This window comes from Falco punctatus, assembly GCF_963210335.1.
Source record: "Falco punctatus genome assembly, chromosome: 3".
Classification (NCBI taxonomy): Eukaryota; Metazoa; Chordata; class Aves; order Falconiformes; family Falconidae; genus Falco; species Falco punctatus.
In genome coordinates, this window is record NC_137582.1 from 102993652 (window position 1) to 103019842 (window position 26191).

Below are 26191 nucleotides of genomic sequence, written 5' to 3' on the forward strand. Positions count from 1 at the left end.
CCTTTCTGTGTTTCCCTCTCCTCCTCCCCAGGGCGAGTGCTCGCGGAAGTGCTATGACATCTTCGTGCTGGAGACGGTGTGCGTGGCGTGGTTTTCCTTTGAGTTCCTGCTGCGATCCATCCAGGCAGAGGACAAGTGCGCTTTCCTGAAAACCCCGCTCAACATCATCGACATCCTGGCCATCCTGCCTTTCTATATCTCTCTCATTGTGGATATGGTCTCCACGAAAAACAGCAGCAAGCCCGGCGGGGGAGCTGGGAACAAGTACCTGGAGCGAGTGGGGCTGGTGCTGCGGTTCCTGCGGGCTCTGCGCATTCTGTATGTGATGAGGCTGGCGCGACACTCGCTGGGGCTGCAGACGCTGGGGCTCACCGTGCGCCGGTGCACCAGGGAGTTCGGGCTTCTCCTGCTCTTCCTGTGCGTCGCCATGGCCCTCTTCTCCCCGCTGGTGTACTTGGCTGAGAGCGAGCTGGGAGCCAAGCAAGAATTCACAAGTGTCCCCACCAGTTACTGGTGGGCTGTGATCTCCATGACAACTGTTGGCTACGGGGACATGGTGCCTCGTAGCATCCCTGGACAGGTGGTGGCCCTAAGCAGTATCCTGAGCGGGATTTTGCTGATGGCTTTCCCGGTCACATCCATCTTTCATACCTTTTCCCGCTCCTACAGCGAGCTGAAGGAGCAGCAGCAGCGAGCAGCAAGCAGGCAGCTGCGCCAGCTGGAAGAGAGCACCGAGCTCCCGGGCAGTGGTGGTGCGCAGGGGCTCGGTGCCACATCCCCACCAGGTGCTGCTGGGCAGGGGGGGCAGCCTGTGGCTGAGCAGGGGGCTGAGAGAAGCTGGTGACTGAGGAGCTGAAGAGGCGCGTTGGCAGCACAAGAAGCGGTGGACGAGGCAGGGCCGGTTCTGCAAGGGGGACCTCCGGGACTGCATCAGTGCAGGGAGGCACACGCAATGTGGTCTCTAAGGACCAGCCTCTGATCTGAAGGACCCTCTGCAGAGCGCCCCTGGAAATACTGAGCGCTGCACCACTCCCTTGCTTCTTGTAGGGCTTTTCTTTTTATTGGACGAGTATTTTTTGCAAGCCCCAAGGAGCAGCTGTTGAATGTAGCCTGCCTGGAGAGCGGGGGACGTGCCGGCTGCGTGGGGTGCGTTGGGTGCCCCCTCCTCGCGGCTCGTGACACCCCTGTGCCAGGCCCAGCCAGGGGCTCCCCGGCCACGACGCCCCACACCAGGGGGTGGGTTCGGGCAGCCCTGCCGAGGAGCGCAAACCTCAGACAAGCCGAGGGCAAGGGCGGGAGGGCAGAGCATCCCTTCAGCTTTGCTGGGGCCGGGGTCTGCCTGTAGCGCAGCCTGGGCAGCGCAGCGCAGCTGCCGGCGCTGGCTCCTGCTGGCACCGTATGCATCAGTTAGGAAATATGCGTATTTACCGCCCTAAGCTTTGTGTCTTAGCCCCATGTCAGAAATATACAGACAATCTTCCTGGCTATGGTACTGAATGTTAACTTGGTTTTTTTTTCCTTTGCTAACAGTTGAATATAACAAATGTCTTTACAAGTCATGCCATTTCTCCTTCTGTTACCTATTTCCATCTCTCATGTATGAAAAAAAAAAAAAAAAAAAAAAGTGTTTAACAGACAACTAAACCTGTATGCTCACAGCCCGGGAAGGGGAGGGTGGCGTTAAACCAGCAGCAGCAGCTCCCGGCTCTGCAGCCCCTTCCCCAGCGGCTGCGCTGGCTGCGTCCGTGTGCGAGCGGGGCGATGCCCATCAGCACCATCGCAGGCTCTGGCCCCTGCTGCAGCGTGGGGCCGTGCTCCACCTGACCGGTAGTCCTTTTTTCTTTTTCCTGCTAAGAAAAAGACAATCTTGTCATCTAAAACCTACAATTATTGTTCTGGCTCTTCTTCCTAATTCTCAAAAGACTTAATTTAAGGGGAAAGTAAATCCTATGGTGGAATCTGCATCTTTGTTAACCGGTGGGACGCCAGGAGTGCCAGCCCCTTCCCTGGCAGAGCTGTGCCGCTGGTCCAGGCTGGCATGCTTGGGGTCCATCAGCACGCTTGCAGGTGGGATCCCATCAGGGGATGGAGGGAAGTGGAACATAATCGCCTCTGGTCCCCATGCCCCCTTTGGCAGTGAAGCCGGGCAGTGTCACCCTCCATATTCTCCTGCCGGGAAGGGAACACAAGCTGACGTACTGAGGATAGGGTTTGTCTGGTTTGGGTTTTTTTGCCTCAGCATCTGTTGTTAACACCAAGCCTACATTAGCAAACTCCCATGTTAAGCCGTTCCTTACAGGAAGGGAGCAAGGGAAAATAAAAGGTTACACTATTTTAATAAAACCGAGCAGCTTTGTTGCTGAATGCTCACAGCTGGTGATGCGGGGGTGCGGGAGGGAGGCAGGGTGCCACGGTGCTGATGGGAAGCCGTGCATGTGGGGGCTGCAGCCAGAGCCCCACGCCATGGGGCTCTCTGCCCCACAGCAGCATTGCTACAGCACCGCCACCCCACAGCTCAGAGCAGCAGGTGCGTTACACAAACAGCCCGCAGGCGAGTGCCGCGAGAGATGGAAGCAGCAAACCTGCCCCCGACCCTGGGTCCCCAGACCCCCAGCCACATGGAACTGAACGCAGCCGCGCTCGCCCAGGTGCTGCTGGCTGGTCACAGCCCCACCAGTGGGACGGCAGCCCTTGTGCCAGGCCAGGGGGGCGAGGGCTGGGGGCTGGTGCCTGGGCTGACTCAGGCTGCTGGCAGAGCGGTATCAGCACTGGGCTGCTGTGAGTCATGAGAGATTTTCATTTTATTGGTTTTATTTAAACGTGGTTTCTTGCATTAAGGCTTATTAAGATTTGGCTTCAGGGGTACAGCTTTGCAGCCAGCCAAACGTAAACCAGCAGCGAGAGGTGGGGGGAGGGCAGAGTGTGGCATGGTGCCGGGGGGGCAGAAGGGCATTTATGGTGGTGGTTGGGTGCTCGGTCTGCAGGTGGGACCCAACATGCACCAGGGGAGCCCGTAAGGTCACCTTCCGCGGTACCTTGGTTCTTGTGCACCAGGTGCTGGCTGATGCTCTATCGCAGGTGTGAATGCAGGAACCACGGCTAGCGTGCACGGAGGGGGCAGAATACATCTCCTCCAGCAGCGAGGCCCATGAATGACCGGCGGCATGAAGTTTACTGTTAGAAGAACCATGCTGGAGCAGAATGAAGAGTTTGACACTTGTGGTGCTAACAAACAACCATGAATGAATGCTGCCTTTGGCCCTGCAGCACGGAACAAAACAGCACCAGGACAGCTAACTGCAGCTCAGCAGCTGTGTAGAAAAACAGACTGATGACACACACCATGTTATTGCTCTGCTCCATGAAGCTGCTATTGTCCTGCAATAGTGAGTTCTTTATATTTTTCAAAAGGCACATAATTAATTCCAACACACACGGAGTTTTAATAAAGTAACAAAACCTCCTCATTATGTCTGTTAGTCAAGGCCTGGCTTTTAATAAAGTTTCATATTATCTGTTGAGACGACAGATGAGGAAACAAATATAAACCAGGAACTTTTTAAACAAATTATTTTCGGAAGCTGTATGAAGTTGCAATGCACACATTGCCAGGCATGAGCAATCCCCAGAGGAGAGCGAGTCGCCGGCGCAGCTGTTGTTACGGGTGATGCTTGTTGCTTTGGATCAGCCGCTGGAGAAGTGTTGCGTTTGTTGTGTGTGGTGGTGGTTGGGGGTTTTTTTCTTTGACACAGCACACACATGATTTAAGGCCATTTATCTCTAACGATAATAAATGCCACACTGCTGCCTGCACACATGCCGGTGCCAGCAGGCAGTTACACACGTTTCTTTGAAATGCGGTCTGGTGCTTCATGTTTGCAGCACACTGCTTTTGCCCCAAGGAAAAAACAATTCCACTCTCCAATGGGACAGACTCACAGCAATGTGAGCAAAGCCGCCTGCTCTAGATGGCCATCTCGGTGGCAGCATGCGGGGGCCTGGGCGGACAAATTCTGGCAGCTGGCAACAGTAATGATCTGAAAACTCTAACCACGTTTGAGAGCTAAGGGTGCGGTAACTGGTAAAGGGGAGGGAATGGCACAAAAGCCAGGCACAGTTCCTCCTGCTCGTGCAGCACATGCACAGCCATCACCTTCTGCCTCACAGCAACCCCAGTTAAGGAAATGCAGTCATCGTAAAATCTGTGATGGGGTATCACCGCCGGAGCAGCAGCGTGGGCAGAGGCTGCTGCCTGGCGCCGATGGGCTCAATCAGGCGCGGTCTGCAGCAGCCTCGCAGGTGCTTCACGAGGCGAAGCATCCTTGGCTCTTGCAGGGCCTGGCACCCGCAAGCTACAGCCTGAGAAGAGCATGCAGCCTTGGGGTGGAAGAGGAGAGAGATGGATGGAGGGTCTCAGGGGTAGAGAAATCCAGCACGGTTCTGCTGGCCCACCTGAGGCTGAGCAAAGCCCTTCGGTCTCCCAGCGCAGCTCAGACGGCACCAGCTAGCTCCATGCAAAGGGCAATGCAGAAGGGGCAGGATGGGGGTCTGAGGTCCAAAGTCTGCATTTGCCGTTGGGGCGTTTCCAGACGCTGCTGTCCGCGTGGGACCCGGCCGCGTCACAGGGCTGTTGGCAGCAGACCTGCCCCACCACAGGGCATGCCTCACGTTTGGTTAGAGTCCCCCTCGCATTTACTGCTGCTGGCACAGGCACCCAGGCAGCGTCTTTATTACTTACACCTTAACATGTTCTTTCGGTTGCAGAAAGCCACCAGCAAAGCCACAGCTGTCAGTCAGGTCCCCGCAACCTTCCTGGCATTCGAGCCGGTGTTAAGGATCGCCACCAAATTTAACAAACAGCATCTGTGGCCCAACTTTTGCTCTACTACCCAGTGCTGAATCAGAACTTTGCCTTTCATCTTGAAACATTATTTGCAACAACATACGTGGTACAGGCACCCTAACACCCAGCCATGGGACCCCGTGCCCGCGGAGCCGCCTGCCCAGCGCGGCTGAGGGAGGCTCTGCCCGCACCCAGGGCCAGCGCTGCCCCGGCCAGCAGCACACGGGCCCTGCGGCAGCACCCAGAGCTGCTGCCGGCGCGCCCACGTCCGGAAGGGGCTCCCCGTTTTTTCATTTAGGGCCGGTCCTACCGTTAGTTTCCCCTCAGTGAAGGCCAGAGCAGCGGCCGGTAACACCAGTACAATTTGGTGCAGCCCCTGTGGGTAATGAGCAGGCTCGGCTGCTGCAGGAACCGCTGGGGCCACTGCCCCCCGTGCTCTCCATTGCCCACAGGTTCTGAGAGCAGGCAGGTTTTGCTCCCCACCCTCATCTTCTTCCTCCTTTACCTGCAATTCATTGACTTACCTACCTTTGCCCTTCCAGGTCTTGGTTTTCCTTCCTTGCCTCCCCCGCAGGAGCCTCTCCCTTCAGCCCCTCATTTGAGCAAGGTCAGTCTCCCCCATGTCTCTCCCCTGCGCCCGCAGCCCTCTCCTCACCGACTCCCCTTCCCCAGTTTCCACAGCCATCGCACGCAGCAGCAGCAGCCCGGCAGGGCCCAGGAGCCACGCTGGCCGCAGGGCTGCTCCGACCCCTCCTCGCTTCTCCCATGTCCTGGGTCACAGGGAAAGGCTCCTCCTGGCACCGTGGCTGGCCAGGAGATGACACACTCTGTTTCCCCATTTTCTGTGCAGAAGCTGCAGAGCATGTCCCTCAGCTGTGTCCAGTCTTTGACCTCATTATGCCGTTTGCATGATACAGGGTTTTTTTTAAAGCTACACAATAATAATAATAAAACTACATCATAATAGTACATAATAATTTGTTTTCACTGTGAGCATCACAAGCATGGAAGAGTTAAATGGTCATGAGGGTAACTTTACCCCAGGATGGATGCAAAAGCAGGGGACAGAAATCCGGAATCCTGCATCACAACCTTAGGACATTATCCCCCCATCAGGAGCAAAAAGCACGCTAATTATTCCTATAGACAGTGCTCCAGACAAGGTGAGTTACAGTACGAGTTAAGCAGCTCGCAACTCTTATCTGAACAAAAGCCACACTGCAATTTATATATAATAGGTAATTTATATTTAAAAAAACATTGCAACTGACAGAGAAAATAAACTCCATGAAATGTGCCATACATTCAAAGACATGTATTTAAAGTAATTGATTTCTTATTCTCTGAGGTGATCATTGATACAGATACTTAAATGAAAGAACAAAAACAAAGTTCCGTAATATTCTGCTCCTAAAGTATCTTCCAAGATGAAGTTCAAGAGTTCCTGGCCAAGAGCCCTACCTTGCTAAATGCCACATACAGAAGATGACCTGGACATGGTTTCACTGGCTTCTCTTCCAGCATTTGCAGCTCTGGTGTGAGACTGGTCTGCAGAGCTCACTGGTTTGGGTACTGGTGACAGACTCAGGAATATGCCCAGGGAAGAGTCCCAAAAGGAAAAAAACAACAGTTGTTTTATCCTCAGTAATACCTGTAGTTCAAAGCCAAAGAGGTGGCCAAAGCTGTGCACTCCCCGGTGAAGCTGTAACATACAGAAGTATATTTCTTAAGAGCCATTTATTTATTATATCCCCGTTTCATAGAATATTAGAAAAAGACCACCATATACAAAAATCTAATCATTACAAGTTAAAAAAACCCCTTCAGACCATTAAAACACACAAGAAGGTCTTTGTTTGCATACAGTAGAAATACAATCCTCATTAAAGCATCATACCGGAGAAGCCAGTTGTTAAGTTTTCAATTAAAAAAGACAAAAGCCCAGATGTTCCTGTAACACAGCCAGGACACTGGAGAAAAGAGAGGAACAAAACATTCATAGTCTGCCACGCCAGGTACATAGTCTTTGTAAGGTCACTTCAGGCCTGAAAGAACTGAACATACTCTGTTCGGTATGGACCAGAGGGACAGCAGGGACCTCCTGAGGACACCCCTCCCTCCACCCCCTGCACTGCCCCCGCCAAAGGGCTTGGCCACAGGGCAGGACTTCTGCCTGCGTTTGGGGCAGCCCCTGCCACCACGTCCTCCAGAACCAAGTGGCACGTGCAGTGGGAGCCCCGATGTCAGCCCGGGGCTACCTGGGGAGTCAGGAGGGCACAGGGACAGGGACAGCCCGCTCTTCCCCATCACGTGAGAGACATCCCCAGCCCAGCATCACACAACCACTGCTGCAGCCTTGCTGACGCCTCCCCTCCAGAGTACACTTTGCCACCAACGAGGACAGTCCAGACTCAAATCACGGGGTTCCCAAATAAAACCAGGCAGGGGAAGTACCTAACTTACACACTAAAGTTACTAAACCTCAGGCTTGCTGCCATCAGTACAAAAACATAAGCTCTTGGGCTAATCCTGCAGAAAAAAGCAATTCTTGAAAACCTGTGACAGCTCTGACACCTTGCCGTGCTCAGCAGGACTCGCCCGGCAGCAGGGAGGGAGCCTCCCAAAGCAGCGAGGACCTGCGGGTCCCCACCACCTGCAGCCGCCAGCCGCATGCCGTTCTCCGAAAGGGCACGGTGACCTACACTGGCAAACAGCCACTATAGACAACATCTATGTTTATAAATAAACTCTCTGCTCTTGCAGCTTTCCCAGTCCAAGTACAGGCTGCTGATTATTCTAAGGGCCTAGAAGATCTTAAGCAACAGAAAAAAGAAAAATGTGGTCTCCCTTCCTTGTTGAGTCAGTACAAGAAATACCCCAATGGTTCTTGTTTGGCATTAAATAACATGAACATGAATCTCAGCCTCAGCAAACGGAGCTGTCAGATGCTAGTCCTGCTCCACAGGATACGGCTTTTTCTCTGGCTCAAGCTTTTTCACTTCCCCTTCTGAGGCAATGGAAGTGGAGTGGCGTTTACCTTTGTGGCTCAATTGCCATCTAGAAGTACTTGCCTGGCGATACAGGCAACATGCATCTGCTGGCCCTTGTTTGTGAAAGACTCCTGCAGCCCAGCTCTGCGCTGCGCACAGCTGGAGGAGCACAGCTGCCCTGGGCGCAGGGCGGGCTGCTCGAAAAAACCCATCGCTTCACAACACGACTACCAAAGTTACCTGCAGTCTCCTGTTAGCTCCTCCTTTGGCTGAGCCCTTGACCAGCTGTGCCTGCTCTAAGCACGGCTCCAGCACGGTCCATGCTCAGACCCCCTTCATCACCTCATGTCGAGCGCTGATCCACTGCGGGGTGAACACCTGCCATTCACTCCTTAGTGCACCGATGCTTTACGCTGCACCTAGCGGGTTCATTTCTGGCTGCTCACCTCTTCGCGGGGCCTCCCGCCCTCACCTTCTCTGCTCAGCAGACACCCTTCTTCAAGGCAAGAGAAAGCTCCTGCACTTGCTCTTCAATGCTTCTTCCTACATCACGGAGATACTGAATGCTAGCATATGCCACGGACCTCCTGCTAATATACAGACTTTATATTATATAAATAGGTAAAAGTTTCAAACAAAATATCCTATTATTTCTGTGGTGTAACATTTTTAAATAGCATTAAAAACACAAACCATCCAGCCCTTGTGATTAAATATACAAACATTTGTGAATTTATAAGGCTCATAGGTACATATGCAAAAATAAAGTGCCCCTCCCCCACCAAGAAACAGTTCTGTACAGCGAAGTCTGAAAACAGAGAGAGCAAGTTATTTAAAATAAAACCTCCCGAGGTGGAAGTGCAGCCAGATTTTCAATCCTTGTTCTCATTTCTGCTTTCACCTTGGCAACACAGGAGTATTTACAGTGGAAGAGGAGCCGCCGTGGCTGGCTCTGCAGCGCCGCCGGCCTGCAGCCTGTCCCGCCAAGCCCCTCACAGGGCCTTGGTGCTGGCTGGGTGTGCAGTGTGGGACGCGGGCTTCTGAGGGTACTGGCTGTACAGGTAAACCTGCAAGAGGATAGTGATGTCCACAAAAACCTGCAGGAGTCCGCAGATGGAGAACTGGAAGGGGGCCTGATTCAAGATGAAGTACACAGTCTTGAATGTGTCCCCGCTGGTCCACATCAGCACCATCTTGACACTGAAAGACAGAAAAGAGGGGAAGAGTATTTACCGAGAAGAACCTGGCTGGTGATTAGACCTGCCACGCCAGAGGATCCCCCCGTCTCGCCAGGGTTATACCCAGCAGTGGGCTGGGACTCCCCTCCCCCTACCAAGGGCAGACAGCCTGCCGAGCAGGAGTGCCGTACTTGGGAGGATCAGATTCTCCACCCCACCAACTGCAGCACTCTTATCTCAGCAATCACAGCTCCAAACGCCTGTGGCTATGAAGGTACCCAACGTTTAAAACCTCCAGCCAGGACAGGACTCAGAGGTGCTCTGTAAACAGAACTGCCGCATGCTGACAGCACTGCCCACGAAGCACAGCAACACAGCCCACCCAGAGCCACGGCCGCCGCCTGTGCAGGCCGTTTTGTGCTCACACGAGGTGAACTGACAAATGGACTGCACCCTCATGCACACCCGCTTTGTTAGCATCTGCTGAAACAAATGCTTCTGATACCAGAAATCACCACAGAAAACGAAAAAACAAAAAAACAGGTTGTCCAGTACCACAGGGAGAGGGGAAACAACATGCCTGCAGCTGCTGCTGGAAGGACAAACATCACTAGGGATTTTTATCAAGGACACAGATCAAGAGCAATGCTCAGGCTTCCTTTTAATAGCCATCCTTGCTTTCATCTCGATGTACTGCTGAGCCATCCCCTGTTCTTGCAGTCCGGCTCCTGCTCCCCCCCACCAGGAGAAACTCTGGGGAACAGTAGCAAGTTCTTCACACAGATCAATTTTTTTTTTCAGTGCTTTCAACAAAATGTGAACAACAAGATCCTGAAGGCTGTTTCCCAGCTTTGTACACTTTAACAGGAGAGCTTTTTAAGCAGCTGGATAAGCCATAGTGGACAAAAGCTTTGTAGTTCACAGTATGAGCACTGCGCATGATTTGTCATAATTATAAGCAATTACATTTTGCCAGCACTGACTCCAATTCATCAAATGCAGTCAGGCCCATGCAGCGGGGTAGGACTTAATGTTCATTTCTCCAACATCGGGCAGGGAGCTAGCACAATTTGTATTTTGGACACAAGTACACAACGCTGTCATAAGCCAAATGCCGCAGAACCCACTCTCCCCCTGTATGGGAAGGGCGGCCAAGAGCACCAGCTCGTACCGCCCTGCCACACACGGAGGCACGAGGAGCCCCTCGGACAGCCGGGAGCGTGGCACGGGTCTGCAGTCCTGGGGAGCTTCCACTGAGGGGGTCTGCGTGGAAGTGCAGGCAAGGAGATGGGGTGGAGCGAGCAGCCATTCCCACCCAAGGTCATTCTAAAAATGTAAATAAATCATCAGAGAAGGAAAACGACTGCTGAGCCCAGTGTGATTTGCGCTCAGTGCACACAGCCTGCACCACCTGCCTTGTGTGCATTCCCAGCCACACCGACTCACCTCACATCACACGTAAGGGAGGTTTACAGACACAGGTGATGGTGGGGGTTGTTTGGGATTTTAATCAGGAAGGGCAATAAACTCTGAAGGTAATAAAACTGGCACCTTGCTTGCAGGCAGCCAACATTCCCCATCCTCTGATTTTAAGCTTATCAGTGTGTGCCAAGCAACTGATCACAATTCAGTTGTGAATCTGTCCTGCGTGGTGGGGGACCCTCACTAAAAGCACACGCTAAACCTGCCAGATCAAACTAACTGCTGACTGTTGACAGAAAGGCAATTCACAGACGCCACAAAATATTGGAACAGGAATTTTACGTGCGAAGCATGTTTGTCACATATTCCCCATGGAGAAAGCTACCTGGGTTTTAAAAGTGACCCCACAGAGCAGTGCAGATGTGGAGGAGAAGGTACAGGCTGTCAGTAGATGTACAGCCTACAAAAGAGTTTACTCCCACAAAGGAAGAATCATCACTGGGGGAAGCCGTACGGACACGTGCAGCTCAGCAGCACCACAGGATCAAGCACTAGGAGCACACCTCTCCATGTGTCACCTGCTGTGCAGAGTTTGCCAAAGCAATTCTGGGTTTAGTTAGGAAGCCGCCTGTGAACTCAACAGCCTGCAACACTGACTACGTGTTGGTGCACCCTCCCGTAGCCTTTGTGTGTTCCAGAGCCCTGCTCTTCAGCTCGTACACCAGGCACTCGAGGAAAGCAGCATCGCACCTGGAGTTCTCACTGGGACATGGCAGAAAAACCTCAACTTGTCCTTCGCAAAAATGATTTTAAAGAACCTAATGAACAGCTGAAAGAGCTACCACCACTGGTCTGTCACTGAATCAAAAAATACACATGCTTCTCTATCCAGTAGCTGGACAAAACAGCACAGAAAACCTGAAAATCACCAAGGTACTATAAAAAAGCAAAATATACAAAACACTTGACATCTACAAAACCTTAGGACTGCAGCTGCACCAAGGCTCTCGGAGCCCAGGGTTAACGCAAAGCAGTGGCTGTGGGAGTGCTGGCTGCTCTGCAGAGAGGCTGGGAATGGACAGAGGGAGCATGCCCAGCACAGACTTAAGAGTGTGGGGAAACCAAAAACAGCTCAGCAGGGAAATGGGGACAGTGTCACACAAGAAGTGAGAAGAGGCAACGACGAGCCACAGAGGAAAGCAGAGGAGACATCAGAGGAGCAGAAGGTGGTCAAGTGAGAAGGGGGTAGGAAAAAAAGGGGGGAGCAGGACAGGGAATGACAGGAACAGAAGAGACCTGGGAACTCAGGACACAAGTCCTTGGAAACGATCTGAATTTGGGGTGGACAGATGGAGGAGTACAGCCTGGGACAAGGGCATTCAGGGTTGTATTGGGTTTGCGTGGCAAGGTGTTTTGGTAGTGGGGGGCCACACGGGTGGCTTCTGTGAGAAGATGCCAGAAGCTGCCCCCATGTCTGACGGAGCCCACACCAGCCAGTTCCGAGATGGACCCACTGCTGGCCAAGGCTGAGCCCGTCAGCAACAGCAGCAGCCCCTCTGGGATAGTGTATTTAAGGCAGGGTGGGGTGGGGGCTGGAACTGCTGCCTGTGGAGAAGCCCACGGTGAGGCAGGCTGTCCCTCTCAGCCCATGGAGGTCTGTGGTGGAGCAGACATCTACCCACAGCCCATGGCGGGCCCCATGCTGGAGCAGGGAGATGCCCGAAGGAGGCTATTGCCCTGTGGGAAGCCTGTGCTGGAGCAGCTCCCGGCAGGGCCCACGAACCCGAGGAGAGAGGAGTCTGGGCTGGAGCACGTTTGCTGGCAGGGCTTGGGACCCCACAGGGGACCCGTGCTGGCTGGAGCAGTCCATCCCTGAGGGATGGCATCCCATGGGAAGGATACGCGGAAAGGACACACACTGGAGTGGTTTGTGAAGAACCATAGCCCACAGGAAGGAGCCACATTGAAGAAGTTCATGGAGGACTGTCTCCTGTGGGGTCAGGCTGGAGCAGTAGAAGAGCACGAGGAGGAAGGAGCAGCAGAGACAATGTGCAATGAACTGACCACAGCCCCCATTCCCCGGCCCCCTGCGCTGCTCCAGAGGGGACGAGGCAGAGAAACCAGGAGTGAAGCTGAGCCCGAGAAGAAGGGAAGAAAGGAGGGGTGGGGCAAAGGTGTTTTGAGATTTGGTTTTATTTCTCACTGTCCTACTCTGATTGGCAATAAATTAATTTCCCCGAGTCGGGTCTGTTTTGCCCATGACAGTAGCTGGCGAGTGACCTCCCTGTCCTTACAAAAGGCTCACGGGTTGAGGCATTTTTCTCTTCCCTGTCCAGTTGAGGAGGGGGAGTGACAGAGCAGCTTAGTGGGCACCTGGTGTCCAGCCAAGGTCAACCCACCACAAGGATGAAGCTCTAGGGAATGCACAGAAGAGGTGTGCACTGGACCAGGACCCCCCACCTCATCACTGTAATGTCTGCAAGCATCCCCGAATGCCCCCAGCACCCTCTGCAATTAAGTACACGTCTCATTCCTCATGTGCCCGCCTTGGGGCGGGGGGGGGGGAGGGGGAGAAGTGCCAACTGCTGTCAGCTCTCCCCCATCTCAACCAGCACCCGTTTGCACACACAGCCTGAAAGTTTCACCTTACCGAGAAACCCATCAAGTGTCTGCATGGCATCTTGGGGGCAAACAGAGCTGCCCCTGCCCCCACTACCACATCATGCTTCAGGAGGCTGGGAGAGGGGCTGAATGACATTTAAACCACCATTGTGGCTTCTGCCACATCCTAATTTCCAGGCACTCAGGTACAATAGTAATGGTCATCGTCGTCATCCCTTTATTTGGGCTGTGCAACTGCCTTGTCCTTGCTGCATACACAGATGCCATTCGCAATAATGCAACGGTGCGTGCATGACTATGCATGACCATCACTGCTCTCGTACTCGCAGCTATCATTGTCACTTCAAGGAAGCCACACAGGATAGAAAAGCCAGGTTTTGTCTGCAGCTTCTCAACCTCACCCAGTCACTTGGGGAAGAGAGGTAACTCTTGCTATTAGTCTTACTTTTGGGGTAGAAAAGAAAGAAACCAACCTATCCTGGGCAGACAGCTGCCTCTTACCTGCCCCACAGGAGAAAAGAGCAGTGTCTGTGTGAAAAGGGAGTGTCTTGCTGCCCAAAAGAAATCGAAGTTTTCAGTTGGTTGTGGGGAAGGAAGAGGAAAAAGGGGAAAGCACACCAAGTCCTTCTTCCACTGCTCTGCTGTAACCTCCATTTGCAGAATGAAGCCGCGGTCCGTTCCTGTAAGATCTGCAAGGCTGATTTTTAAAAAAGCTACCAATGCATCACAGGGGGCATCCCTCCAGTCTCAGCTTTCTTCCCCTGCAGGACTCCGTGTGCCAGGTGACAGAAAATCTGTGGGATCAAAGCAACAGCATGAGTGTCCTGGAGAGCCACATGACACAGCAGCAGCTCCAATGCAGGCTGCCAGTGGTGGCCAACAAGTCCTCCGTGTGGCTCTGCTCCTTTGCAATGCCATGTGCCATCAGCTGGCAGATCATAGCCTGTGGGCATATGTCTGGCCCTTGGCCCCACGGTGCAAGAGAAAATGCTGCGCTATTAAGGTATGTGAGGCTTCGCTGCAAGAGCCGGTCACGGCCCACTATCAACACTGTGCGAGACTGGACAGCACCACACAGCAGCAAAAATCTTCCAACCTATCTCACAGAGATCAACTTCATGCTGCATCTTCCCGACATCTGCAAAGCCATGTGAGCGAGGCTGTTCTGCACAGCACTGGCTACGCAGCAAAGCAGGCTTTCGGAGTAAAGAAACCGGCGTCTTTCCTGAAAGAGCCTGAAGCCAAGCTGGGGAGATGTGGAAGGCAGGAGCTGCTCACCTCGCTGATACGGAGGATACAGTCCAGCGGAGCAGCACAAATGAGTGAGCAGGTTAGAGGTGAGCAGTGCCACAGAGCAATTTGGGGAGGCAGAAATAAACGAATGGCAGCATCTGGTTGTGTGACAACAGAGATGCCAACTGGAGGGGCAGGAGGCAGGGACTGTGCTGAAATAGCTGGTATTGCCAGAGGCTGGAGCAGACTTGCAGTAAAAATAGCACTTCCCAGTAATGTAAATCAGTACTGCAGTATCCAATGACAACAAACCTAAAAGCAAGCACCTTCCTCACAGTTGAGTTTGTTACAAGGAGTTGCTAATGTACTACCAGTCAATGTCAAGTCTGTGTAAACTGCAGCTGACCACAAAGAGGAAAAGCCGGTATTTTTCAACTACTCTTAAAATCTGAAAGAGCACTTATTTATTCAGCTGCTGGAATTAATTCTCAGAAAGACACCATCACTTCTGAGCAGACACCAGACTAGGGGTGGGTTGCTAAATGCTGGGCTTTAATATGGTAATGTAAGAATACCCTACAGCGCTGCCATTCTCTACCACCGATGGTAGGTTTCAGAAAGACACAGTACCAATCTTCACTTACTAAATAAATAAATGGCATGCTGAAAAACAGCATTCCCTTTTCTCAAGGAACAGCTTGCTTTATTCAGGTTCCTTGTATATTTTGTATTAGTTCTGAAGTAACAGCAACTAGAGGTAAAAAACACTTATTAGTACACTGTATTTGCAGTCAGCCAACAAACTGTGATTTTTATGGAACACTCCTGAAATTATTCAATGTAGAAAGAGCTTGTAAAGTGCAGTCAAAAAAAACCAACACCTTTCTGTTGCTTTTCTTTGAGAAACTGTACTAGAGGCTGACTTATTTACAAAACAACGGGATTAGCCAGATATGTAGGCTTAATCCCCTTTATCCAGGACTAATGCTACTCGAATCAAAGCTTTTTAGCATCTTCATCCTTTTGCTCAAAACCTGGTTGCAACAGTCTCAAGTGTCCGATGTTCCACCGGAGTCTTTGCACACTCTGCTCAACGTTAGTCACTTCTTGGTCATTACACCTTTCTTCTTCCTTCATCGAAAGGGCAAAAACTACCAAAAAAAGGGTCTTGTAAACAAACATACGAGAAGTGAAGCCCCCTCTTCCCTCCTCCCTGGTAAAACAGTCTGTCTTAAGACTGGCTGCAACCATCCATTAAAGTCCGTCACAAGTGCAGCGCATTTGCAGAGCTGCAGAGCAACAGCCTGCGGCACACGGGCTGTACTTAGCACAAAACCGACACAAGACGACAGACACGGTGGTACTCGCTTCCCGTTTGCACTGTTGATTTTCTCACACCGACGTTATGACTCTGCATGTTTGTAGCTTAACACACAAACCAAAAATACCCTGCAAGCTGGAAGACACACAGAGAATCAAACGTTAGACAGTGGCTTCCGCTGAGAAATTCTGTAGTGGTTTGACCAGACGTTTCAGCACAAATAGCAACAGGAGGTACGTGTTGCCCTGATGTAATTACATCCTGCTACAGACACAAACTTAGTGCTAATTGTGCTTAGACAGCCAATGAACTCAAAAATCGTAAGTTATTTTCAATAACAGAAAAATTAATATAATTTATTGACCTTTATCTACTTTGAAAGTTACGCGCTTTTTTTTTCTTTCTTTCTTTCTATGCCAGGCAGCTGGAAGTAAAAAAAGGGTAATTAGCCTGGACTCTTTTTGTTTAAAAATTAGTGAAGTTGGCCACAACTTCCCCACATCAAGGTCAAGTGCTAGACCAAGACCCAGGGGATGCGGATTCAAAAATGTGAGTTTTTAGATTGACACAGTGTCAGACATTTTTTCATGTATTAGCACTCGACTTTCATATATGTTAAAAAATGGTGACAGTTCTTTAACTGACTGGGCATATAAAAGCAGAATAAAATCATTTAAGAGCTGACAAGCTAGTATTTCCTTCAGGAATAAGGTCCACATCACAACTGCCTGTCAATGAGTATTTTGAACACTGTATTCGGTTTTGGGAAGCGAGGAAGTGGGTGCAGAAGGTATCTCTCCTGCAACCTTTTAAGCTGTTACCTCCCACAGCATGGGAATGTCTGGAAGAGAAACCAGATTCAGTTATAACATCCTGGCTTTGGAAAACTTTCAGCTCCCATTTGCAGCTCCAAAATAGTCTACTTAGAGAAGACAGCAAGCATCCGTAACACTGCACTTCAATCAGAGGCTGGCCTGCCTTCAACAGTGAATCACAGACCAGAAAACACAAAACCCAAATGCCTTTTTTTAACACTGCACAAAACAAACAAAAATAAATAGAGCATTTGTTCCTAACAAAAAGCCATATGGCTTAACAGAAAAGGAGCTCTCCTGATGCTAACCAAATTGTTTAGCCTGCCAAAAATTATTAAAAGGAAAAAAAAAAAACCACACACCACTGGGATCAGCTATCCAAAGTGCAAGTTTGAAAATCTGGAAACTAAACGTGCATACGCTGAGACAGGTCACTCTGTGTAAGTGAGCACAGACCTCGTTTTTAAATACTGCACAGCCAGCTGAGAATCCAAGTGTGAAACTCCACCAGCCCTACGTGCTCTGCCGCGGAGAGAGCACCTTACCTCACTGCTCAGCAATCCCTGAGCTGGGGCAGCGCTGACCATCCGCAGAGGGAGCCAGCTGCGCAGGCCCGCAGTGCTAGCGGGGGTCAAGAGGCACGCAGCAAGAGAAATCCAGCATTTATTTTGGATCTCTGGAACCGAGCTAAAGCAGTTGAGTTAAAGCCGCATCCATGAGCACTGGAAACCACAGCCAGCTGCCATACAAGAGCAAGCTATCCGAAAACTCCTGTGATTTTCAAGGTCTGTACATGTCACTGAGGAAAGATGAAATAGAGGATTTCCCTCTGGAACACCATCAGGCAAACAAACCCAAAAAGATGCAGCCTCAAGTGATTGATTGTTGGTGGCTTCTTTTTTATTACACGCATTATATGAAGGCTCACAAATAAACAACGTTTTATGGAAAAATAGCGTAAACAAGTATTTGACAATCATTTTTCTTCATGAACATCTGCTTCCTGAACTCCCAAGAGCGGCAGTGTGTCAGGTGTTTTGATGCTGCTCGGCACACCCAGCCGAACGCCGGTGTTTGTCAGCACATGTCTGTCACGGGGAAACTGCAGGGCACGCAGCACGGGCTGGTGGGTAGTCAGGGTCACTGCACGGCCTCTGGCTGCTCCAAGCAGCTATGCCTGAAGTTTAGTCTGTACGGGTCCAGAAGGTGGTAACCCTTAACAGCTACAGAATGCTTCTAGTACCCTACAACTTGTGCTGCAGAAAGAAGGGCAGCAGGTCTTAACAGCCTCCAACCCCTACGCCTGCATCAGGCACAAAAATACATTTTCTGTGGATCAGAGGAACGACCTGAACCCCTCCAGGCCCTTCCTGCCTGCAGACTCGAACGGGTGCTGGCCAGGCTGCAAAGCTCAGGGCTACTCAGACATGTGCTACGAACACCCATGAGACGGGCTCTGCTTCTGGCAGGTTTGGAAGCTTCAGGACCTGCTGCCACAGCACGAGCAGATTTCCTCGGGTGCCGGGGCAGCAAGTCGTGCCCCACGCTGCTTGTGGTAATACAGTCAGCTGCCAACGCACACAGTAGTGTCAGCTTAATGTAAATGGTGCAGAGCACACCTAAATTACACCACCCTTCAGCATCTCACTCGTGAAGTTGCTCTTGAGCATCTGTCCTTCTCTGTCTCTCGCCTCCACTCAAGGCTTTAAATCGATGGAGCTGTGGGCACAGCTGCTGGTTAATGCTGCTCTAGGTGCTCTCATGCTGCCCATTTACTCCCCAGCCACTCGGCACAGCTAGCTGAACCAGCCACCTTGCCTCCCCGGGGCCCCACAGCCCCCACCCAGCAGCAGATCCCAGGAAGCAGCACCCTACCCTTCCCACGGCTTCCCTCCCTGCAGAGCAAACCAGCCCGCAGCCTGGCTGCTGCCGCTGCCTGAGCTGCACCGCTGCTGCGCCCTGCAGGGCCCTGCCAAGGGACGGCAAACCAATGTCTCCGCGTAACACCACCCGTTATTCTAAATAACCTGGGATACATTCAACTTGAAAGGTAATAAAAAAATGGGAGGGAACAGAGCTTTGCTTCAGCACAGCTGTGCATCCCAAGGCTCAAACCGTAACACTTTTAAATCTTCTTTTTTTCCTGCCCTAGACAACAAAGAAATCAGACTCTTCATCCAATTTAACTTGAGGTCATTTGAGCACATTTTTCCCTTCACCCTCCTGTGGTAAGCAGCGCGTAGCCCGAGCGCACCTTTAGTATTCCAGCTCGGGAACTGCAGTTGTCGCTTCAGTCACATACAGGAGGAACGGCCCCAGCTCTGGTACTGACCTTGTTCTAGAGGACTGGCGTTCGGTGGTGGTCTCCAAAGCCAGTGCCCCTGAGGACAAAATCTAATAATATTGCAGTCATTACTTTTCATGAATTAATCACATCCTTCAGCCAGTAAAATGCTTCTCACATTCTAAAAAAACACTGGAGAAATGACAACCCCAAACACACTAGTGTGTAAGTAAGAGTGCTCACTCAGGGACAAAGTCCTACCTTCCAGTCAGCTTATAGCCTAGAAATAAGTTAAGATTTTTGCAGGAAACAAAGCTCACATTCTTCTCAAAAGCACTTTACTGCTGTAAGGAAATAACCCCTCGCAAGCTCTGTATGAAGGTATGTCAGCACCTGAGTCTTCATATGAAATGCCAGGTTCTGCCCTCTGCTTCCACACGCACATGCATGCACATAGGTGCAGGTGTGAAGCTCCTGGTGACGGTGATGCACCATGCGCCCGCGTGCTGCTTCTCACAGCAAAGCCCTGCGGGAAGGCTGGGCTTGGTCAGAAGGTGCCACCACAGACCTGCGCCTTGTGAGCCGTGTCCCACCAGCAGCACCACCCCAACCCGCGGCAGCTGAGGGCAGAGCTGAATGCTGTGGGGTGGAAACAGAAGCGTCACAATCACAGCCCATACACCATAGCATGACACAAATCTTAAAATTTCAGCCCGAGTAGGGTCTTTGCAGCCCAGAAAGGACTGACATCCCCCAACCGATCTTCATTCCCAAACTGCTGCCGTTTGCCCCTTTGCACACTATGAATTTCGATTTAGGAAAATCTCTGATACAAGATTTAGTATCTGAAGGGACGGGACTTCCATCACTATCCTGAAAGCTTACCTGGCAATGCCAGGACATCTTTCTTGGCATATAATCCCATTCCCTTATGCAGACATATATCACTCCCGGCCATCCTCCCTAGAATAAATTAAAATCCTACCTTTAAGCCTCATTGAAACAGCTTTTTCTGACACCAGGTTAGTTTCTTCCTACATCCCACTCAAAGAATGCTACAAGCACTTCCTCCCATCTCAGTTTTCGGGCAGATTATCCAACACGTCAGTCACCACACTTCCCACTCTTCTGCCTGCTTGCCCCTCTGTGTCTGAGGAGCAGGGGACGAAATGCACCATTGCAGGTCAGCTTGTAACAGAAAACCTCTCGTCTTTCTTTCCTGACCATCCTGCAAAGTCACTTTCCAGCCTAAGCTCCACCAGCCTCTCTTTCCTGCTGTTCTACCTCATCTATTAACCCCTTCAATTACTCACCACCCTGCTCACTTCACAGATCTTCATCGCAGTCAGTATTATCATTACAGGTATTCGCATCCTTGCAACTCAGCCTACGTTTCTCCAAACCCAAATCTCATTTTACCTTCATTCTGTATTTCTAATCCCACTCAGCCCTCCTGCACTGAGGGAGGCAATTCTGCAACCGCACAAGTGGTAACTTACCCCACTTACACAACTGGCTGTGGTGAACTCTGGCAAAATAACACAGGTGCTGGAATTTCAAGAACTGAGGTACTTTTGTTCTCAAATTTGTTAGGTAACAGAGGAAAAAGACATTTTTAGAAAACTTTCATCTCTCAGCTGCCTTCATGATAAACTCAATTCTGACTTTTTGTGACTTGGCAAGACCTGACCATAACTATGCAAAGCACCTTGCATGACACTTTCCTGCCAGCAGAAAACGGAGTGCCCAAACCTAATGGAATGTTTTTGTAACAGACGTACAATACATTTTCTTATATTCATAATTTTCAGGGCACAGACAAAAGCACCAGCTGAGGAGAGCACTGGTTAGAGATGCCTGCAGTGCTTTATTCCCAGTACTGTAAAGAAGCCTTGAACTATTTGTAAAAGATGAATGCTTTTGGTTTGAAATATTTGCTTTGAATTTACTTTTTGAACTGATGGGATGAGGTCCCAGGGGAAGAAAAATGAGAAAGAGGTTCAATATGTGCAAGGGCTTTAGCTGTCCACACTGTGCTGCAGTCTGGGTGATGCTGAAGAGAAGCAGATACTGCTGCTCACTGTCAGAAGTGCTGGGAGGGCGAGGGAAGGAAGGTCTCCCACTACCTCCTGGGTTTTTTCACCTGCCTCTTCCTTCAGTTCCTGAAATTCTCAGATGTGTTGAGTGCACAGGACACAAAGAACTGTCTTTGGAGCCTCATACTGTGCTGCTGGAGTCCTTAAAAGAACAACTCTAGGGAGACACAGCAGGCAAGCACAGAGGCGAATGCGGTGCTGGCCACACATCCACAGACTCAAAGCAGAAAGTGCAGGTCCTTCAACCTGGAGCACGGATCACAGGCTGCTGTAACTGAAAAGAGGGTGTGGAGGAGACAATCGATTTGCTTCCTGGGATCAAAACAAAAGGGTTTCATTCTATCTGTTCACATGCTGACAGCACTCTGCCCTCATCCTGAGAGCACTGAAGAAAGACCAAGACTGTTTACTTTCCTGATGTATTAACACTTCAAAGGGAAAAGAAACCAGAATTTTTTCGAGGACTTGAGACTACTTTTTCCAACCTCTTAACTTTAAAACAGCCAGATTCAGGAAGGGAATATGATGTTCCTATCTGTTAGAACCACAAATGAAAAGGGGAAGAGAGAAGTGAAGCTGTAAGTGGTAAGCCTTAACAGTTGTACAAAAACCTGGTCCATCCAGTCATGAGAATTGTTTCCTGACTACTCTCCAAACTCCTGCGATCCTGGATGTGTATGCAAAATCCAAAAATGAGAAACCCTGGGCTATTTTATATAAGGGCCACCACAAAGGACAATAGTAACCAGCTGATCAGGGCCACAGTAGTGAAAGAAGAAATGTCACCAAAGCAAAACAATGAAACAAGTAAAACTTCCCCAGAATATGATATGAATGCTGGCTGGAGTCCCAGAAGCAATGACAACGACTTTTGCAGACCCACAGAGAAAACTAAAGATCTGAGTAGAAAGAAATGGCACTTAGGATGATGTATAGGAAGATGAATAATATAATCACAGAACTACAGTGAGTGGTAAGAATAGTTTAAAATATGCAGTTTGTACGCACAGCGATAGACAATTTTGATTAACTTAGTACAATATGAAAGGCAGTGAAACTGAGAAATGGCCTGTAAAACATTAAGTACAAACCACTTTTTAGTAGTATAATAATTTTGCATTTACCCAATGTATTTCTGGCTCACACTTAATACCTTGATTTCCCCATTTGCCAGGGTCCCAGATTTACCTTTTAGTTCCTAATTATTCTCTTGAAAACTGCCTTCTCTTTTATAACTTTGTCCCCTACGATTGTCCATACAATGCTTCCCGTAATGAAAACCTGCTTCTCAGTTGGGTCAGATGACATGAATCCACAAAGCCATTCTGCTTTTTTTCATATATTCTTTTCTCTTAAACTAAATGTCCCCCACTTCCACCTTCTCTGTTTTGACCGTTTGATATATAAAGCAGCTGCTATTTTAAGAATAAAAGCCGACCCTGTTATACCAGCATTTGGAGGCTACAGTTCCAAAGCCTCAGGGAAAGAGTTCTCTCTCTTCAGCATCTTCCTTGTGTTAGTCCCAGACCAGACACAATGCACTGCTAACTCAGGTCACCACTGCACCAGCCAGCGTCCGCTTTATGTATATGGCATACTCAGAAAAGGAAATCTCTCATGTAGTCATCCATTATCCCTGCTCCTAGTTCTTTCATTTTGCTCTTATTCATGTAATTTCTGTCACTGAGAAACAGGAACGGAAAAAAAGAAAAAATCAATACTGCCATTGCCTGCATCATCTTAAGTTTTCTTCTTTGTAGCACTTAAGTCATTTTCCAGTTAGTTTCTCTTACTCCTTTACTGAACCTCCCCAAAGAAGCACAGATACATAACAAAGTTGCCATAACAGATATTGATTGCATTTAACATCTCTCTTCAATGGAACTATATTTATTCTGCAGTTAAGCAGCTAATGCTCAGTTAGCGCCTGAGCAGAAATCCACAGCTCTTGCTACTTCTCTCTAGCTTAGGATTTTGTTTTCTTTTGAACAGCAGAACTCCAAAGTAACTCACTCACTGGAGCTGTTTTACCTATTCGCTATTCAGAAATTCCCTCAGGCTAAAAAAACCCCAAGAAACCCCAGCGGTGGCATTTTTAGAGCACTTGCCCAATCTCTTTGAATTTAAAATCTCACTAGAGGAGGTGGCCAGACATTGGCTAGCTCGTCCTGAATAAACCCTTCTACATCCGTTCATCACAGTACCTGGCTAATCCAATGTAGGCAGAAAAATCTAGCAGCTTGCATTAATCTTCACAGAGTTTGAATAAAGCCAGGATTTGACTGTGGGACAAACACTGTTGTCAGAAGTCAAAAGCCTCTCAAAAAAGTATATAAAGAGCTGCATGCATCATAAAGGAAGAAGCCATGGAGCAGTACCAAATAAAAGCACCCCCCAATAAAATTTTATCTCCCTAAGAAATACTGTCTTCTAGTCATTTTAATATTATGTGTAGGGGGAAAGAGGAAATAATATCTCAGGACCATGCATTTTATACAATTTCTTTCTTTCCTACCTCTTTACACTGCACTTCTGTGGATATGCTTCAGATAAACACCTGGTCATAACTAGCTCACAGCTGCATTGCGCCTCATAAACCACTTCTGGACGGGAAAGCATTCTTAAAACGTGCATCTCAGCTCCAGCAGCTTCCGAGACAGTAAGCGACAATTGTTTCTCCCTCAGTGACTTGTGGTTTTTAAAACAGGATGATCTCCATGACCAACCCAGTACTGCCACAGAAGGGGCTAAATTCTTATTTTCTTGATTTCATCACACAGTAATCTGACTGAACGCAATACTGAGGTTTTCCTTATCCAACCTTTGCAGGCCAGATGTCCTCAAGACGGGCTCACATCAACACGTCAGCAGAGTAACTGATTGTGCCGACAAAGTTCTGAGCCTTTGACCCAATGTCAGCAAACATGACACTCAAAGACGTGCAGAAAGGAGGTTCCTTTCAAGCAAACTGAAAACCAGCCCCAGGCTAGCAGGGAGACTCCAGAGAGAGCTCGCAGAGGGACAAGCTGCCTCGCACCCTGCATGCAGCCAGCAAGAGGCAACCAGGTGCACCGGGCGCTCCACAAATGCTGCAAGACCACCTTGCTTGGGGGACCCATGTGCTTCCAAGCTAATCACTGATGGGCACATTTGGGTATCACCCGGACCGTGGCTTCTGAGACTTCAAGATACACAGCCCAGCTCAGTCCTACCACCAGACCTCCCTCTTCGACCTTGGGAGATTCTGCCATCCAGCAGCTCTGGACTCCTAGCACCAACTGAGAAGAAACCATTGCTCCACAGGGTTTGGAGCAGCAGCTCACAGTCAAAAAGGGTCACCACCAGGTCGTCTTTATGAGCTTTTGTGAAAAACTTTCAAGGAAGGGCAGACAGGAACGCAATACAACAGAGCACCCTGGAGCAAATGCACCCTTGTGCAGCCCCGGGTTTAACACACCCTTGGGCAGGACAGCACACCTACAGCTTTGCACAGGCATGCAGAGAAACACCCCCCTCCTCTGGCATCACAGTGAGTGAGTACCACCACCAGTGCCTGCACAAGCCCACGCCTCCCAGAGACGAGGCTCTCCCGACCGATCCCTGCGCGACAGCACATGCTCCCCCACTGCAGGAGCCCCACAAAAGCCAGTCTCCCCACAAGGACGCAAGTCTCCCAATGCGCTGACTAGCAGATCCCTACCTCACGCTGAATGCTACCTCTTCTCATGACTCCAGGTTACTAGAAGGGGAAAGTGGCTGGGAAGCAAGTATCTTAGAAGGAGCGGGGACACAAAGAAAAATGACAGAGGAAGTTCTCGCCTGTATGGTTTTTGTCACAAAGGAAAAGCAGTTAGTAACACAAGCAGCATCAGATCCCAGCTGCAGCAGTCAGCATCTCTGCCTCCTGGAAGATAGAGAGGGGGGTTGTATTTGCTGCCATGATCTTGGTATATTTTACCACGTAATAAAGAAAAAAAAACGCAGCTACAAGTGACAAGCAGTCTTTTAACCTCACAACGCCTTTTCTTCCCCACGTAACAGTATGCCTCCTGTATTCCAAAGCTCTCAAGTTTTGATGTTGCTTTCCTCCTTTTTCTAACCAATACAAACATAAACATATCCATGATCCTAATCTATCCCAACAACAATTAATGTACTTACTCTTTTACTAGGTGACTGGACAGAACTAGCTTAGTTCTTGAACTGAATGGAGACTAATTTAAAGTGATTATTTCCTTGATAGCTATTAACACAATTCACTCAAAAAGCACTTCTGTCAAGGTTAGTACCATAATTAATAGAACTATGGCTGTACTATTTAAGTACTTTTGAATAGTTGCAAACCTAAATGCTTGAATAGAGCTCTAAGTTTCTACAAAGTACTGATTCCAAAAGCAATCCAGTGAACTGCCGAAAAGAACATCATGAAAATTTCTGTTCCTTTGACTGGCTTAGTTCTGTTTACTTAAGCATGGGGAAATTTCCACCCTTCAGTCACCAGCCCACCAGGACATACTACGCCACCTTCCCCCCACAAAAAGCTGTTACTCAGTGTGCATCTCCTTCCTGCTTTTATTATTTGCATCTCTTTCCAACTTCTCCTTTGGTCTCTGCCCTCTGAGAACAGAGGAGGAAACTACAGGACTTAATAGTGGTATTCCTACAAAAAGAAGGAAGATCAGAGAAGTAGGGAGAAACGAAGACCTAACAAATATAAGAAGTGAGGAGCTGTATCCAACGGAACAGATACCAAAGAACTGGAAGACTTACTCTCAGGAGCACTACAACAAACGTCACTGTGATTCCGTCACTCCAGCCATGCCCTGTTACAATAAACATAACTGACTCAGCTACAGATGTCCTCTGGGCTTTACCTCAGGCACTGAGCACGTTTTCAGCAAGGGACTTCTCAGGCGGTAGCAGACTGAAATACAGAGGCAAGGTGACAGGACCCCTTTCACAGCAGATCCCAAAGGGTCCCCTGACTGCCACCACAGCCACCTGCCCACTTACATCTCTCACGGCCTCTGGCCTCCAAGTTTGCTCATCAGGACATGACTGCTACCTCAAACATGGGATGTCCTCAGTTTCTCTCATTTAAGCAGAAAGGGGTGACTGGGGGCGGCAGGGGCCTATGGGGTTATTCCATGCCTTTTTTCAGAAACAATACAATGTCTGAGGAGTCTGGCAGGATATCCTGACCAGGTGTGGCCACGTACCATAACCTTATTCTCCATTTCTATTTTGTCAGTTTACATTTAAGAAAGGAATTATTTTCTGAAGTAAAACCAGACAACATATCAGCTGCTGTGTCCCGTTCTGCCCCAACTCACGAGACAGATGCATGTTGCTGCTTTTGTCAGCCAAGCCATGAGGATCTCCAAACC

General features: G+C 49.6%; 2 protein-coding genes across 13 annotated transcripts in view; one reads left to right on the forward strand and one right to left on the reverse strand.

Annotated features, from left to right (window-relative positions):
• Positions 1-7358, forward strand: part of KCNG2 (potassium voltage-gated channel modifier subfamily G member 2) — a 69609-nt gene extending 62251 nt beyond the window's left edge. For all 8 annotated transcript variants that reach the window (XM_080380349.1, XM_080380346.1, XM_080380348.1 and 5 more), the window contains one exon: positions 32-7358. In XM_080380349.1, coding sequence (XP_080236475.1) covers positions 32-844 — 813 coding nt within the window. In that variant the 3' untranslated portion in view covers positions 845-7358. The remainder of the gene's footprint in view (positions 1-31) is intronic.
• The window catches only part of SLC66A2 (solute carrier family 66 member 2), a 65511-nt gene continuing 45387 nt past the window's right edge, over positions 6068-26191 (reverse strand). For 3 of the 5 annotated variants that reach the window (XM_080380368.1, XM_080380367.1, XM_080380369.1), the window contains one exon: positions 6068-9033. In XM_080380368.1, coding sequence (XP_080236494.1) covers positions 8826-9033 — 208 coding nt within the window. In that variant the 3' untranslated portion in view covers positions 6068-8825. The other 2 variants (XR_013927002.1, XM_080380370.1) reach the window with 2 other exon arrangements.